We start from the raw sequence: 18575 nt of genomic DNA, 5'->3' as shown, positions 1-18575 counted from the left end.
ACAACCCCTTGCCCCTTTATGGGTTCATGCCATCTGATCTAGTGGGTGCTGGGAAAGAAGGGAAATGGAGTAAATCAAATACAGATTTGAAGGAAAGTAGTTTCCAAGAGGCTTGGATCAGGAGAAATTGAGCCAATACACAAACACTGAAATTAACAATTCTAAAGTGCTTGAGATGCCTTGTCTCTGATAACTTCTTGTACTGTGCACTACATAAGTGGGAGAGAAATATTGATGTTATCTGCACGGGAGCTCAGCAATAGATATCAAATTCGGCGCATGTGTGGAAAAGACCTCTAATATGGTGCCCAGCCTGTTTAAAGGCTCCGGCCATGTTGTTGGATAAATTGTGGGAAGGAGATGAAAGACAGGCACAGAAGCCACAACTCATTAAGAACTATCCAATGCCAGTTAAATGCTAATAATCATAGACACCCTAGTAAAGGTGAGGGAGGGTGGTCCCCATGGGCACGGAAGAAGTAGTTTATAAACCACAGAGGTTCCAGAGTAGGAAAGATGTTTGGCGAAAGCAGAGGAGAGATCCTGGAGGACGGTAGAGAGTGGAGGAGATTGTGCTGGAGCGAGGAGGCTGGAGAGAGGAAGTTTGAGTATAGATAGGCGAATAGAGGTAATAAGGAGTAGGGATGTAGGGTGGACAGAGTAGAAGAGTGTGCAGGAGGTGGTGAAGTCTGAGAAGAGGGTCATAAAGACAGAGGAGGAAAGAGTAAAGATTGACAAGCAAGGAGGAGGTAGAAATGGATAAGGGGGCAAAGAATAACATCCAAAGCAACAAGGTGGTTGGCAGGAGAATAACCAGAGCAACCACCAAAAGTAGGAAAAAGGAGAGGAAGTGTAGGCGATGGAATAGAAGAGGGGGCACGAACCTTGCCAGTCTGGCAGTTGGTAGTTAAGGTGGGGTGCACGGATGAGCCTGTGGAATAGTGCCAAGAAGGTGCATGTTGAGCAGTAGTAGCCGGATGGTTGAATGGAGAATCGAAGAGCAAGGTACAAAATGGCTAGGATTTGGCCAGGAGGCAAAAGAGAATGTCATGTGGGGGAACTACAGCTGGGACAGACAGAGGAAGCACATCGCTGGATGCAGCCTATAAAACAACACAGGCGGCTAGCTGTTTGGTGGAAGCTCTGGGACGTACCTCTGGGACTCTGGGACTACTTCCTGCTGCTGCCTAGGCCTACCGTGCAAGCACACATGGCTGACACCCGGGAAATGGGGTCTCATAGGAGTCCAGGAAAAGAAGTAGAGGACCTTAACCAATGGAAACTGGAACCAAGAAAGAAGTGTGGGGTCACCTGTGAGTGACTCTCTTGACAAAAGTAGCCGGGAAGGGGCCCCAGATGAAGGATACCAGCACCAAGAGACTTCTTGTAGAAGTCTGACATTTGATTAAACGGATCGCGGAGGAACATTACTTGTTTTGTGCTATACCAGGGTAAGTGGGGGATGGCAAGGTTTCCCTGCAGGGGAGCCCGGAAGGAAACCAGAAATCCTGAAAAGGGGCACATGAATGACGAAGCTGTCATGATTCAGGACTAACCCTGCAACCCTTACCCTGACTGGGTGTCCCGTATTATTAATATTAAGGACTTGGAGAAAATAGGTGGGGCAAATCTGTTATTTTAAATGTACCTTAATTTCATGCTTCTTGTGTCGGTGCGAAGTAGATCCCATTTGCCTTCCCGAAAAAACCACAATCGAAGCCCCCCGCTCCCATCTCACCGTCCACCAGGTGCACAGAAATCGGTTAACACCAAGTGCTGAAACACATTTCTGCCACTTGAGGACCTAGTTCAGCAGTGGCCAGACTTAAAATCTACCAGTTTCCACCACATTCCCCTGATATCCATGTATGCCTTCCACCCTAGGCACAGCACCCCCCAACTTGCACAATAGAGCAGCCTGGACACCTCAACAGCCCTGCAACAACCACCCTCATCAGCACAACAATGTACCCTCTCCAAGAACACCTTTCTAACCCTTTGCCCTCTGAACCTTCCCCTGCCCCAAATGTTGCCTTGTTGTTCCTGAAATGTTCTTTCCTGAAATGCAGCAAGGACATCCAAATCATCTTGGGTGCAGTATGCTATGCTGTTGTCATTTGTCCTCTTATGTTCACACATCCTACCCCTCCAACATGGTGCCTATCTCTACCCACATATGTTCACCATGCGTCACTGAACAGAAATAAGGGCTGGAAGGGAGGCTACAGATTGTGAGGCAACAGGACCAATGACGTATCCTGGTCAGACAGGAGACCACCAAGACCTACTGAAAAAGAGCAGGTTTACCAAACATGACTTCAGTTGCCCTGCTACTTGGTACACTGGGGCTATAGTGGTGCAGCCACCAGATGGCCCCCTCCCAGTCTTGCATAATGGTAGAGGCAGCCCAGATCTCCAGCAATGCTTCAGACACAGTGCCAAAAAGAAGAGGCAAGTAACGCAAGCAGAAGCCAATTAATTTAATTCAGAACATCTTTCCACGTTCTCAAGCTTTCTGAATGGTTCTCCAGATTTTCAAATGCTTCTTGCCCTGGTCTTCAACTTTGTGTTCAACGGCTATCCAGTGGAGCAACAGCTCCCCTTGCTAAAGAGGGTTCTTACTGCAGTTACCATTGGCTGGGCTCTCCATCGATCCATCCTTGTCTGCAAGACCCACAGGGCACCAGGGGATGCCAAGGTGTGGGGGGAGGTAAAAAGCATGAACACCACCCCCATGTCTGTCACTCTACAGCATGCCACCTACACGGTGACTCAACACAGTAAGCTGAATGCTGTGGCTCGCCACTGCCCCATTTAATTTCCCACCCCCACCTCCATGGGCATCTGGCCTAGGGACAAGAAGCAATTCTGCCAAATGCAGGGATGAACCATGTCTGCCGAGGAGGGAGGAGATGGCCTGGCAGCTGTGCAAGCTGCCCTGCTAAAGCCTCCACATCTGGTCGAGTGCTATTCTCCATTACTCGCTGCCAGTCCTTCCATTTCCACCAGAAACAGGATACCAATCTGATAAACGGAAGCTAAAAGGCCAAGAAATACGAAATCGAATTATAAAATAGACCACGTACAGATGTAACTCCACTGCAGAACACACCTGCCATAAACGGCTCTTCAAACAAAAAAAAGGCATCACCCCCCAAAAAAGTAAACTTCTACACCATCGACCAAGAGGCGAACCAAAGCGACTTCTATTCATACACATTCACCTCTGCCTCAACCCATCCCACCCGAACTCATAGAAGAGACCACACGCTTCAACATTGTATTGAAAAAAAGAAATGGTCAAACACAAGGTGCTTGGCTGTCCAGCCAAAAATCACATCTTCTCCTCCACTTCCCCCATAGGCCTCCATCGCCCAATCCACGGCAGTGCTCCCTACTAAGTGAAAAAACCCTACCTACAAAGAAACGCTCCTACCTAACAGCATGGCGCACTGTCGAATGCGTCACTCCCTCCCATCCCTTGCTTAGCATAAGGCATCCTCCCCTGCATTCAGTAAACTGCCCAACGCCTCCCCTCGAATCGATCCAGCAGAACTCTTCCTGCCCTCCAGCTGTGTCCTTCTTTGGTGAAAGCCTCACAGAGCATTTCTCTTTCAAATTCACATGGCCGTTGACATAAACAATACCATCCTCGTGTCTATTCTACAGCACGCAAACAGACGCTATTCCAGTGATTGTGGAGAACCCACAATTGCTCAACAGTCTCGCTGGCTGCCTCATGCCTTCGTTCACTTCACACAACACTGATGACCACAAAGTATTACCCAAAACGCTTGCACAGTGAATGATGATCGAGGGAAAATGACTTGCACAGTTTCCCTCCTTCCTCATAAACGCATACATTTGGCAAGTGAACATCTTCTCAACTCAATGTGGAGATCCCCCACGGTTCGGTCTCATCACCCATGATATTCAACTTCTATATGGGATCATATGGTGTCTTGGTACAAAAGCAAACATCGCCATAAAGCGGTACATGGAAGTTGCACACATATTCAGCAGTGCCGTCGTAAACAGGATAGCTGCCAGTTTAAAACAAGTTAGGAATCATTGAATGTTGAAAGTTTGCATGAAACTTAAATTAAGCATCGCAAACAAAAGACTTTTTTCTGCCTCTCAAATGCAATCTGCTCCATGGAATAGCATACTATCCTGGCGTGAACAACACCATACAACTGGAAGGTTGCCCTCACATGCTCACCCCATGTGCAGAGTTACCTTTAATTACTTACAGTCCAACCAGCAATACAGTGACAGGAAACATAGTTCTCATTACATCGTATGGAAGCATACCACGCAAGGTTTACAGACTGGAGCATTTCGATTTCCTAGGATGCTTGCCAAATCAGGGTTTCAGTTTTGATTTATTCTTGTTATTTGGGTTAGGACTATTTTTTGTTGTTACTCTTTTGTAATTGACATTTGTGAATACATTATCGTGTGGTGATTTTTACAAAGTTATAGACCAAGGGGACCTCTGGTCTATTTGCTATTGCTCATAGATTGTGGTCGCAGGTAGGGAGGCGGTTGTCTCGTCTGTTGAATGGGGGGTTGCCAGATGGACATGGGTAGGTAATTTGTCAAGTGCAGAAGATAATGTAGTTCTCTTGAATGCTAGTTCTGAACTGCCTACATTACCCCAAACATTACCAGATTCCAACTTCTAGGATGCAGTCCAAGTGTTGCTGCACTTCAATGTTGGTAATTCTCGCTGATGTTGCCCTAATGCTCCTTTTAAAGGCAGTATTTCTCATCTGAAATGGTGCCGCTCTCTCTAAATATCCCCTAAAAACCTGTGAATAACCTCGGGACATATCCCTCACATTTCAGTAACATCCATGTCATAATCACTCCTCTTCTATAGCATCTCCCCACTAGATCACCAAGATGGCTCTTTGCAATCTTTTCCTGCAAAACCCTTTTAGACAGGGTCTCCATTTAGAAGGTGCTATATAATTACCTGAGGCGGTTTAGATGGTTCACACTCTGGTTGACTTGTCTTCTGTGCACATATGTTCCATAAAACTAATGACTACTGGATATTTTTTTTCGGGCCCAACTACCTTCTTTATATAGTTGTTCCTGGTGTCTCTAGGGCAGGTGCAGTGTCCCTGATCAGCATGCTTTCTTATGCATCTCTCTACACTCAGGCCAATGCGGGGTCACGGCTCTGGTGTCTCGGACAGGAGATGGGTTGTAGGTGGACTTGGAAGACATACAGCAATAACGGGCTAAATCCTACATTTCTCTTTCAGCTGAAGTGCTGCGGCTGGATTAGCTCTCAGAACTGGACAGAGAACCTGGTGATTGCCAACTCGAGCATGAGCAAGTACCCGTGCTCCTGCAGCATCGACAGCGGAGAGAAGGAGAATGGATTTTGCACTGCAGGGAATTCAACCTGGCCCGTCCACACCAAAGTAAGTCTGCCGTTAAAGGGGCGTGCCGCCAAGGTCATATACACAATGATAGCTGCCCATTAATACTGAGATGCAGGGGGTGCCGACCCAAAGGGAACACCAGGTGGTCCATCAGCATCCGCATCAGTCGAAGTGCCTGTTATTATTTATGGAGAGAATTTCCTTCTTTGGCCCAGGCCTTTCCAGCATGTTTGTGCTATTAGTAGGACACAACACATTGTAGTTCAGTGGAAACCAGACCACACCTATGCACATCAATTGAAGTTATGATATTTTTGGGGAGCAGCGACTCTTGGTAGTAACCAAGAGTCTGATGAAAGGAAAAGAAGAAATGTGACTGCATCCTAAGGTACCCCCTGACTATAATCACACTTTTAGGGTCCGGTGTGGCTGTGCAGGTTGTCCTCACCCCTCCTTTCTCAGAGTCTTGCCAGGTGCAGTGCATAGGAAAACCTCCATATACCCTCAATCCACAGCATGTACTCTGCCCCATCAGTGAAAAGTGAGACAGAATTGCCAGTTTTTCTAACCATTGCTTTATCTACCGCTTCTCTGTGTACAGGGATGTATGCAACAGGTCCAAAACTGGCTGCAGGACAACATTGGCATCATTCTGGGTGTGTGTGTAGGAGTCGCAGTCATTGAGGTGAGTCGAATGTCAAGCAGCATAGTCATCACTTTGGGTGGGGGTGGCTTTGACTATGTGAGTCATATTGGGTGAGGTCGGCATTATTCAGGGTGAGGTGTGAGACTCCTGTAAGTGAGAGGATCGATGCATAGGGGTCCCCATGAAAGGACAGGTCCAAGCCTTAGTGTATTGTATTTAATTACAAAATAGAGCATTCAATGTTACTGTGCTGTGCTTAACTGGACTTTAGAGCCTTGCAGTGTCTTCTATGCAGCAGCATATTGAAGCCTTTGGTATTCTGTAAGGGGAGAGAATTAGGGCCCTGAGGTACAGATGACAACATCAAACATTATAGCCTTCCTTAGTGCAATAGGGTAGAGTCTTGGAAGTCTCTGTACGGTGACGGGCTAAAGCTTTGACAGAATCGTGTTTAGGGGTGTTGCTTATGGTGATTCGAGGGAGCTTTTATGTACTGCAAACCTTGACAGTGTAGTGTCTTCAGGTTTTTAGTACAATGACATAGTGTCTTCAGGTTTTTAGTACAATGACATACTAACATTTGACTTCTTCTTATCTCGATATAGTAGAAACATGGCGTACTCAATATGGTGAAACTATCAAAAGGATCAAAAACAAGTGTGTCTAACTTGATGCACATTATTACATGACAAGATGGAGACCTGGACTAGCCCATCTCGATACAAGTCTTGCATCCTTCTTTGAGGGAGAAGATTATGCCTTGGCTACCCATGGCCTTTGGTCACAGTATAGAACCACAGGGTGCTCCATACAGTGACCTTGTGCATAAGTTGGGTGCCCAAAATGGTAAAAAGATAGAGGCTTGGACCTATGCGATGGGGATGGATTTGAACCTTTCCATTTGTAGGAACACATTTGAGACACAGGGTATGATCCAGTCTAGGTATATTCCCCTCAAGGACCCTGCAGCCTAGAGATAATTTCACCATTAGCCAGTAGTTCCATATGCTGCTGCAGACCAGTCTAGAAGGCAGATTATCGGTGCCCTTCCTGCACATAGGATGTGGAAAGAGTTGACTGTTTCAAGAGTGGCCATTTCAGCGCTGCTCCAGGGGTAGATGTTGTGTTCATCTTGTATCGTTCTTTTCATTTTTTTTCTGCTGTCTTTGTCTTGCCATCTTTTATTATTCTCCCATCCTTAACCCTTAATTTACCATGTTCTCACCGGCACACTTCACTCTCATTGCAGCTGATGGGAATGATCCTGTCCATGTGCCTATGTCGAAATGTCCACAGGGAAGATTACACCAAAGTCCCCAAATACTAAAAACCCAGGACATGGTGGCCCACCCCCTGCATGATGTGGATTACGAAGAAGCAATGGAGAAAACTCGACAAAGAAACGCCGTTCTTGGCCACGCATCCTGCCCTTGACCCATCGACGCTTGCCACCACGAAATATATCAACTAAAACCGTGCTCTCCTATAGGCCGTGGTGACACACCACATGACTGGCCATAGCGGGCAAAGGCACTTGATTTAATAAGCATCCACGGCGATGGGAGAATTGCACCGGGAGATAGAAAAGGGAAGGTGGAATTATGTCCCAGGTTCAAAAACCCAATCTGTAATGGAAGTGGACTTAGTGGGTTGTATGCGAGGAAGGATGCAGTGGTGGCTGTTTATTTTTCAAAGTTCAATTATATAATTGTTATGCTGTGCGTTAATTGGGATGCCCCCCCTACCCCATCCCCACCCATTGCCATAGGAGAGCGTTTACCATGTTGGTTAGGAATCGATTGTAGACATTTGATTTTGTAATGCAAGCCCCTTCAAAGCCCTCCCGTCACATTTCCCTCGATGCACTTTGACCACAACTGCAGCATTGCACGCAGTGCTCTGCTTTCTGTGTTATGGTTCACCGGTCATTGCTTCCCACGATGTAATGGGACATATTCCTCCTTTCTATAGAGTGCTGATCTCCCCCAACCCTTTACAGGCCCACAAATGATAGTATGACAGTGTCTGGGTGGTCATAAGAGTGCAGGTGGGACGTGTTGATGCTCGCCGGCTGTACTATATGTAACCCACAAAGTGGTTAGAATTATATGCCTCTTCCAACTGGATTGGCCAGTGCTCATTTGAGATGTTTGGTGGTCCAACCTGATGAATGTTCTGGCTCATAGTGACTGGGACCTCTTTGGTAACTCTGAAATAGATTTTCCTGTTTTTAAATATTCATTTCTTGGAAATCCAAAATCGTATACTTTTTCTATAGATGTGAAAAGTACGGGGTGAATACCACTTGCCGGCATTCTCAGTCTCTCAAGCAACACAGAGATTTCCCACACTGATTTCCATTGGCTGTTGATTAGCAAGGCTGCTTGTTCCTCAGGGGACCTGGAGAGTGCTTTGTTTATTTCTGACAACATTGTTAGTTTTTCTATTTGTGATGCTGCCTCACCCTAGGTAGGCAGGGAGTTCATTGCAAAGAAATCATGCAAAAGGTCCATGTGACTAACTTGAACACCTCAGTGGAAGGTTCAGGAGTAATGCTTAGGTTTGTTCCCAGGTCCTGCCTGCGTACATTTATAAATGTGGGCACTCACAGGGGGTCCATGCCACAGTACATCAAGAGGAGTAGATGTTTATCCCATTAGTAACCAGCATAAGAATATTTATAAAAAGAACATTGTAGAAGGGGGGCGGGGGATGTAGACGTCTGTGAGGCAGGATTTCACCCAGCATTTGATGGATTCTCCCAAAGGAGTCACAGGAGGGACTCTAGATCGGTATTGGTGTGCTAATGAGGTCAGCTGGCTTCTAGTCCAAAAACTACAGTTTATCAATGATTTAGAATCGAGAATACAGCAGCGTATTGGCAATGCTGACCTCCATGGAAAGACAGATCATACTGTGGGCGCTGCACTCTCCCTGCGAGTATCATAGCCAGTGTGTCTATAGTGTGCTATAATGCAGGGCACTATACCTTTAACTATCCGACCTCTGTTTGCCAGAGATGGTATGTAGGGGAGGGTTTGGGGCCACTGATGCATGTTTTGTGGGGACAGGAGAAGGACTTGTTGGTGTAGCAGATCCCCTTGTGCCCCATTAGTGAATTCTGGTAGGGGGCTTGTCCTGCTGGAGGGGTGGAAGTAGATCACTGTACCATCTACTTGGGATAGTGGCTCGTGGTGGGTGGGGGGCTTGGTGCCTGGGAATTAAGGGCTGCAATGAAGGCCCATCTCTGGTCCCTGATCACTACAAGATAAACAAAGGGCATGGGGTGGAGGCAGAACGGCGACCAGATAGATGAAGCTGGTGTGGACTAGTATGGCTGGGGCATAGTCGGACATATGACCAAATTATGCCCCAGCTGTACACTTGTCATGTAATCCCCAATTCGCCTATCGTAGTTTGTCGGCCCCCTGCAGATTGCATGCCTTCATTTTCCATTGCCGAAGCCCAGTAAATTAGGTTGGGTTCAGTTACGTTAATAATCTGTAGATAGAATCCCAGCTCTTAGTGATGGGGACCCGGTTGGATGTCAAAGACTGTACATATATAAATATATATTTTAATTCACTTCTTTACTGGACCAATAATTAGTACACTAAGTAAGGCTCACAAATTCCTTTTTGTCACGGTTTCAGTGCTGTACGCTTGTGGTAGGGGATTTCCAAAATAGATGAGAGGTTGTGAGACTGCAGGGAGATTGCGACATACAAAGGGGAGCGGTTGTACGTTTTGTGTGGTTTCCCAGATCTCTGGTTGTGAGACTGAAGGGAGAACTTTGGTCTTAAGGTGGAAGAAAAAGAGAGTCTCTAAATAAGATTTCCTTTGCAAGCACTGAGTAGGCATGCCTAGCAGGTGATTCTAAAATTAGGAGAGTTGGAGGTAGACCGATCAGGAGGTGAGAGGATTTAAGATTCCCAGGTAAGGATCTGAAAGGCTGTGAGAACATTGGGAGATTGCTAAAGATAATAGATTGTGAAAATGTTTGAAGATTCTCTTTTTCAGGTGGTGAGAGATGTTTGACCGACACAAGATCTGTGGGGTAGAAGGTGAAGATGTCTGAAGACTCCTTGGTCTAGGCATGAGTGATTCGAGGCATATGGGATTACCAAATCAGGAGCATAGGAGATCAGATAATCTAGACCTCTCAAGAGTTTTCCTGACCTGGTAGTGAGGCCTCATAAGGTTGGAAGGTGAATGAGGGATTGCGAGGTTTGGAATGGAAGTCTGTGAGAGTGGATGCCCTTTCTCAACTCGGGAGCTGCAACTGTAAGACTGGACGGGGATCCCAGCTAAGTGGGTAAGAAGTCGTCAGACTTCTTTGAGAATTCCTGATTGTGCAACAGTTGGGAGAGGAAAAGACACTATCTTGATTGGGATTATATGGAATGTTTACAGCCCCCAAATGGTGCAAGGAAAGCGCAGATATTTTGGGCCCATTGCTTTTGTTTCTCACCAAGTTGAACAATTCATTTTAAGTTCTGGAAAACCAATGACCTGTCTTTCACAAATGTTCTAAGAACATGTGTTTGTTGACTGCGTATGGAGTAAAAAAGGACATAAAATGATGCTGAATTTCTTGAGCTATTCTTTTCATTGACAGGGTCATTTGAATTCCCTTAGAATTTGCACCAAATTTGTTCATTTTAAGTTCTGGAAAACCAATGACCTGTCTTTCACAAAATGTTCTAAGAACATGTGTTTGTTGACTGCGTATGGAGTAAAAAAAGGACATAAAATGATGCTGAATTTCTTGAGCTATTCTTTTCATTGCCGGGGTCATTTGAATTCCCTTAGAATTTGCACCAAATTTGTAAATACAATTTCACGGTTTTTCCTTCTTGTTTGCGTGTGTGTGTTAACATACCAGATTATCACAAAGTGATTTTGCTTTTTCTGCAGCTGAAGAATAGTTCCACTGTCTGTGTGTTATAATGTTTTTACAGTATCCACATTAGGAGAAGTTATTTTGGGCATGTGCACTCGATCTCTATTGAGGTTTGGATTGTGCTTGTCCTGGCACTGGTGGTTCACTGTGCCCATTTCGGAAACCCTGTTTTCTCTGAGTGAAAGAATGTATAATTTTTGTCGTTTGCCTTAGTTATAAGAATTATGTTTTATTTTGGTCCTTTTTTGTGCATTTTGGAGCGGGTTTTGTTACTGAGCTGTGTGTACAGTAAAAGAAAAGAGATCTGAAAATGCCCCTGAAAAAAACTACTTTAAATAAAAAAGATTTGTTAAAAAAAAGAATGTACACTTTGCATGATTTTCTTTCTATTTTGAGATAACCTTACTGCATTTGTGTGTGGTGAACAGTCTTGAAAAAATGAAAACCGTTAATCATAACATTTTCTGAGGAATTTGTTCCAGAACCTCAGACCTGGAATTAAGACTGTGAAATCCCACATTGTCTCCCAAGTCAAAACATGGCAGAACAATAAATGGAAAATGGCAAGCTGCAAGCTACTAGCCAAGCATAAAGTCACTTACACACTCATTGCTCCAAATACACTTAGTAGACAATTTCTTACTTGACTAGATTGCATTATAACTAGCCAAAGTGTAGCAGCAATTGCACATTGTGAGGCCTGCCCAATGCAACTGCTAAACGTGCTTTGAATGTCAACTGTGGCTATTTTCTCTTCTGTGAACAAATTAACTCAATTTCTCAGGTGTGAACTTGTCTGGCTATCAGCCACAGATCTGGGGGCATCTTTAAGGCTTTATTCTCAGATTCAGTGCCATCAGATCATCTGAGTTTTCTTCACAAACCTCGTAGGCTCCAAGTTTTTCCCAAAGGGAAAATTGCCTTTTTGTCTTCCATTCAGTAAGTTGTAGAGCTTGCTTGCTACATTTTCTTCTCCGGGGTCATTTAATATAGAAGCCTATTCTGATTGCCTTTTTGATATTGATATTTTATGCGTATCGTGCTCGTACACAAGTTTTTCAGAGCGTGACGAGGCAAGGGAGAAACAAAACAACCATCTTACTAGGCCCAGTGAAATTGAGAACGCGCAAGTGCAGGGGAGAGGGAAAGGGGAAAGTGCATGGGAGGGGGGAGAAGTGGAAAGTGCTGAGCAAAGGAATACATAAATATATAAATAAAACAACAAACAGTGGTAGTGCAGCTGGCAAGTGCAAGGTTTAAGGCAATAGACAAGTTATGTCTGATAAGTGCAGAGAAAGTGGGTGAGGGGACTGTAGGGTAACAGATACAGACCCCAGTACAAGGGATTGCCAGGAGGCAGGGCAGTTGGGTGGCAGGGTGAGCCGGTACCTGGGCCAGAAAGTCAGCGGGTAACCAGGTGCACGATGCTGAGGCATAACAGATCAGCAGGTGAGGAGAGGAGAAGGGAAGGCAGAAGCAAAGAAGAAGGTCTCGAGGTGCTCCCTGAACCGGAGCTGGTTCTCCTCAAGTTTCAGATTGGCAGGGAGGCCCCAGCTCTGGTGTGCATTGCAGGGGCTGACAGATTTAGAAAGACCGCTCTGTGCGGTCACAGGGCAGGCTTTCTAAATCGTTTTTCTAAAAATGTCTATTGACCTAATGAAGGAAAATTGATACCCTATAGAGTGTGTGTTGAACTGAGTCGAGTACCACCATCAGGAGACCAACCATCCAGAAGAGAAAAGGAGTTTGAACCCCTGGCCATTGGTGGTGAAAAGGAAAGGTCTAGAGGGGGAGATACAACTACTATAACTGAAGGGGTGGGAGAAGAGCAGATACCCATTTCTAAAAAGAGAGGGGTCGGGGTTCCAGCACACCCAATCAGTTTGGGGGCAGAAACAAGATGTGTCAAAAGGTACATAGTGGTGCAATCTTCCCAAAGGCAAAGGATCATATGCAAGAGGGGCTTTTCTGATGCATCATTAGCTTTTTGGGCCACCCATAGTGGTTTCCTAAGGCTGCAAATGGGTCATGGAGATAAAACTGGTGCTGGACTGGGGAGCCTGGGCCACCACTTGCATCCATGCACCACTTCGATTTGATCCAGTCCTCTAACATGGAGCATTCTCACGTAGGAAGGGAAAGTCACAGCCGCTCTTTTCTGATATGCATTGGAAAGGAAGGGGAAGATGCGGCAGAGAATGCATATATGAAAGAAGCAGTTCTCCAGCATGGGGTCTGGCATGGATTCACATGCTCATGAATATTCCCCGCCGTCAGGCTGCGAATCCTCGGTAACAGAAAAACAGTTTCACTTTTGATTATAAAATGTCTTTCTCCTATAAACCTATCACTGAGCTCTGGGTCATACTGCCCCCTGCCAATGACTGCCGTCTCCCTAGGTCCCTCCTCTGGCAGCCATCTTGAGATTTGTACCGCACATCCAGGTGTTGGGAGTCCCTCGTGTTACGCTCTTAGAGTGGTTCTGCGTTTTCGTGCTTTTTTGGTAGGAAAATCCTATTTTTGTTTGATTGAGCCTGTGTGCTTTATCGTTTCATCATCCGATCCATTTATTAGGCATCTTTCATTGCCCCTCAAGGGCGGAATCGTCCAGTGTTCTTCTTCGAAGTTTCCAGAAGGCCATCAGGCGTACATCGCATGCCGGATCATGTCGGAGAAGGACGGGGGTTCCCTCTTCAAGCTCTGCACCAGCAGAATGTTTTTATGGAGGATAAGCATTCCCAGTTCCTTTATTGTCTTCACCCAATGCACAAGGAGGACGATTGCGAGATCTGTCATGGCTTTACCAAGCGCACCATGAAGGATCGGCACGTCAGACGGGCTGCGTGGCTCAAAGCCAAAGCCAAGGCCCCTGCCCCGTATGGTTCACAGAGACATGCCTCCTCGAGATACAGCCAGCCAGAGCAGACCTCTAAGTCCTTTGAGGGCACTCCATCCGTGGGGGTCCAAGACAAGGGCAAGAACCGCAAGTCCGGTTCCGTCAGGGTCGCTGCGTAAGCGGTGTCCCGCGATGGCCAGGGCGAGTTAATCATCTCCAGCAGCCTCAATCTCCAGCCATCACTCCAGCTCTTCGTCGAAGAGAAAGTCAGCTACCCCGGGGAAGCTACGGTAGAAACCGGAGAAGGCCAAGCAACAGGAAAAGGTTGCTGACCTGCCAGTGAAGGCCCAGGTGATACAGGCTAAATCGCCCGCATCTATCGAGCTGGTGGTGGCCGCCCTTTAAAAAGGTGAAAGGGGCTGTTCTGGTTCAGTGAACCCCTACGGTGGACAGGGTGGCTCTTCCTCCCAGGTGGGAGGCTTTGGCCAAGCCAGTAGAAAAGACCCCAGAAAAGAGGATGCCATCTCTGAGCCCGAAGCCCACCCCTCAGGACACAAAGAAGGGGCAGACGAAGGTTCCACCCACACCATCCCAGAGGATGTTGGAGATGACGACAATGGGAATGTTGAGGAGGTACCCGCCGGAGGTGGCAACAACGTCGATGTCGGCGGGTAGGACGACATAGGTGTTGGGCCCAGCAACCCTACTCCCCAGGCACCTCCCAGAGATCTGTCTCATGATATTCTCTCCACCCTCCACACACTGGTGTCGGAGATTCAGAAGAGGATGCCGGCAGTGCCGCCGCCCCCTCCACCGGCAACGACCCTATTAACACCAGAGCCACCACCGCTGAAGAGGATGAGGCAGCCTACGCCTCCGTGCCAACTGCCGATATCCTCTCGCCTAGGGATACAGGGACAGACACAGCGATGACTGACACCGATGACGACGGCATCTCTCAGCTGCCAAGGTCTTCTCCCCCGGACGAAGTGGGTTCCTTAAACTCAATGATTGCCCACACTTCAGAACTCTTCCAGCTCACACCAGAGGAAACGAAGAAGGAGGGATTCCTGTATCAATGCCGGGAGGCTAAGAGGAAGACCATCTTAGCAGTGACCCTCCTGGACGTCGTCTGGGACGATGGGCTGGCACTGCTGAAGAACCCCGCCTCAGCTCTGGCAAAAATGGATTGCTTGAAAAGAAATACCGGGTCCCAGAGACTGCTCCCAAGTGTTTGTGGTCACAACCATCACCGGACTCAGTGGTCTAGGCCGTTTCGAGGAATAAGTCGTCCAAACCGTCATCTTCAGCCTCCATTCCCCCGGACTGCAAGTGAAAGAAGTTGGATGCCATCGGTATGATGGTCATCTACTCGGAGACGACGATGGTCAAGGCGGACACTGCTTTGACTATACTGGCCAGGTACGACCGGGAGCATTGGTACAAGGTGGCTCTGATCCTGGATTTCCTCCCCGAGGACAATCTGGTCGAGACAATGGAGATCCTTTAAGAAGGCGAGGTGGCGTCGGACCATGCCATTACTGTGTCCCTGTACATTGCGAACATGGGATTCCGCCAGATGGGCAACAGGGTTTGCCCCCGTCGTCGTGGCTAGCTGAAGGCCACCAACTTTAGGCAGGAGGTCCAGACGAGGGTCTTGGACATGCCGTTCGACAGACTATCTCTTCTTAAAGGCCGTCGATGAATTTCTTCAGGCCATCAAGACCGACACGGAGACCGCCCATGACCTGGGCAAGCTGCAGCAACATCAATCGACCTCTTACCGCCAGACTTCTCGTTCCATGACCCAGGAAGCCTACAGGGGTTGCTCCAAGGCCTTCAGAGGTGGCCGTGGTTGTCAGGGCTCCAAAGGCGGCAAGCCGGCCTCCAAGCAGGACTGAATCAGCCATGACGTCAGGCCCTGTTATGTCCATAAGTCGGGTACTTCTAAAGGATACTCCGGTTCTCAGCCGTAGTCTTCACATTACTTTAATCAGTATACATCACAAGGAGATAGGAAGTACAGTCATAGGGAAGCCTGCTGGCTCCCACCACCCAGGCTACATCATTACCAACTGCCTTGGGTGGATTCTCATACACTCAACATTCCAGTCAGTCACACTCCCGGCATTCCATTTATAACATCATACCTGCAGACACACACCATGCATTCAGAGGAAAGGATTAAGAAAGAGGATAACCAGATAATAGGAATACCATTCCTAACACCTCCCTTCTTTCCACCCAACCAGACACACATAACACACCTCCCTTTCTTCCACTCAACCAGACACATACCTCAAATAACACACACCCAAACCTATTCTGAAAACAAGAGATGGTTATTCAAACAGGTGTAACTAACCCACTGGCAACAGGCCCATACCAACAAAACTACCTACCAAACCAACAAAGCAATACCAAAACACCTTCGCCCACTGCTGCCACCAGAGAGCCTCAAGCCTGCCAGCCACGTTTGAGCTCTACCTGCCCCACGTGGGCCACCAAACACACAACCAGAGACCCAAACAAAGACAAAACACCTTCTATCCACAACTGCCACTTGTGGATCTTGGGACTGCCACCCCCAAGCACATGCTGTCCCTATATGGACTGGCACGTGGTCTCACTGCACCAAAACAAGAAAACTAGCTAACCTCCGGATATAACCAATCCAAGCAGATCTAACCGTAAACGACCAGAACGTGCAACCCATACGCACACATCACACATACACAAACCCAAACTCACTAAAAACACACCCTGTCAACAAACATGCACAGTAGGCTTCCAGTCATAAGAAAAACCTTCACAAACCCCAGCTTGCTGGCCAAACAAACTGTCATCAGATGTCTAAATTCTCAAAAAGAATCCCACATTTCACTACACAACAAATGAACCTCTGGCGACCAGATGGAAAATAACGCTGCCACATTCTCCCAAGAGATGCCAAGGATATGTTGGCATTCTCAATGTGAACAAACTACAATAAAATAGAAACCTAAATTGAGATGGCAGGGCTAACTCTCTCGCCCCAATCACCAGGGACCCTGCCCCAAAACTAACCACCACCTGCAACACGGGCACTGGCCATCTCAATTCCAACTCCTGTTCATCCAAATCAATTATCACTGCACTTAATATCTCACCGTGGGAGACACTCCCATCCAGATACCACAACTGGGCGAACACTCCCATTCAGCAAACCACCTACAGTAATTTCCCACTGGACACTAAATCAGGAACAAAAGAAACCTGCACGTGGAGGTGTCCCACCCACACCAGTACAACCAACAGCATGTGGACAGGGCCCTGCCCCACACCTGTTAACGCGGCATACTCCACCTTAATGGGCTACTATTCCCACCCATACTCAAAACATCAAAGGCATGCAACTCACACCTATACAACATCAATGGGCTACTATTCACTCTCATAAGAAACCCTAAATAAATGCCCATTCAATCCCCTTCACCCAAATGTAAAACTGTGCACAGGCTAACATTTCCATGTCCCTTTTCTCTAAAAAGATACTTTAGCCGCTACGTGTAGCATCACCATTCTAAACATGTAAAGAGCTAAAACATATCCCACAGAAACAAAAAAAAACACACTACTGGGACCTCAGCACGATGGAGTATTTTGATCTCCCAAAACATGGGAACATAGTGTTTCACCTAGGTCACTACCTACTACCTGCAAATCCTGGAAAAAATGTTGACTCCTAACAGCCACATTTCACTTACACATACTGCTGGCATAGTAACACAGTAATGGTGTGCAATTCCATAGTATATCAGGTTAGAACATCCGAATACATGTCCAACGCTGCCTTTTCGTTTCAAAGATAAGGTTCCTGCAATTCCTCAAAACAGTTAATTTACAATAAATAATTACCAAACGCATTGCGCCTATTCGCATGCAAATAGCCTTACTGAGGAACTAAAATGACGTTAGACCTAGGTCACCCGCTACGCTCATGTTACTAGTGCCATCCACACAAATAAGTAACTGTTTAAACAGATTCACACTCCCACAGAATGCTGCTCATTAACTACCATTTTCATATCAATGTGCTCAGTTCCTGTACACAAAAAAACATCTCTTTTCAAACTGAGCGCACCTCAGATAATCAGGAAACTGACACGTTTAACATCAACACCATCCATTCACCAACCCATTAGGTGAATTGCACACCATTAATTTGTCCCTCCTTAAGAGGCAGAGTTGTAAGCAAACACTCTGTTCTGGATTGCTCCAGTTGAGCAAAACAGTACGGCAAATAACACACAAAAAAAACTCCTGTTCGTCTTTTGTTGCGGCAAAATTAAAAATGAAATTCTCCTGGGCATCAGTCACCTGCAACCAGCATTACCCTAATGTTCCTTATCTGTGCCCAATTCGCCGGACTGTCTCCACGCAACTTGCCGGTGCATCGCCACAAAGAACTCTCAAGGGACACAATCAGGAAAGTTCCATGCTGTACAGTGTACCAAAACTCTGTCGCTTCTCTGACAAACCGTTTGTTTAGGCACCAGAAATATTTCAGTGTGAGGTCGGCACGTTCACACCACGCAAGAAAGTCCCTTCCTCTGATCATGATGCTTCGTTGCGGCACCATTTCTCGTTTGCCATGGAATGTCTTCGAGAAACGTTACACACGTCTGTCAACCCTCACAGCGGTGGGATGTCACCATTGCAATTGGGAGTCGCAGTGGAGGGAAAAGCTCTCGGACCCAACCGCCGCGAAAGTCAATGGGAGGTGGCTGGGCCATGAGCAACCCGACCTCG

The 18575-nt window shown here is 46.8% G+C and overlaps 1 protein-coding gene across 2 annotated transcripts in view; it reads left to right on the top strand.

The window, feature by feature from the left end:
• The window catches only part of CD82 (CD82 molecule), a 339614-nt gene extending 328304 nt beyond the window's left edge, over nt 1-11310 (top strand). For both annotated transcript variants that reach the window (XM_069623312.1, XM_069623313.1), the window contains exons 7-9: nt 5277-5438; nt 6001-6084; nt 7295-11310. In XM_069623312.1, the coding sequence (XP_069479413.1) occupies nt 5277-5438; nt 6001-6084; nt 7295-7372 (324 nt within the window). In that variant the 3' untranslated portion in view covers nt 7373-11310. The remainder of the gene's footprint in view (nt 1-5276; nt 5439-6000; nt 6085-7294) is intronic.
• Nucleotides 11311-18575: the final 7265 nt, after the last annotated feature.

The sequence above is a fragment of the Ambystoma mexicanum genome, chromosome 11 (genome assembly GCF_040938575.1).
Source record: "Ambystoma mexicanum isolate Mex_15411 chromosome 11, UKY_AmexF1_1, whole genome shotgun sequence".
Lineage (NCBI taxonomy): Eukaryota > Metazoa > Chordata > Amphibia > Caudata > Ambystomatidae > Ambystoma > Ambystoma mexicanum.
This window is presented reverse-complemented; position numbering and strand designations above follow the sequence as displayed.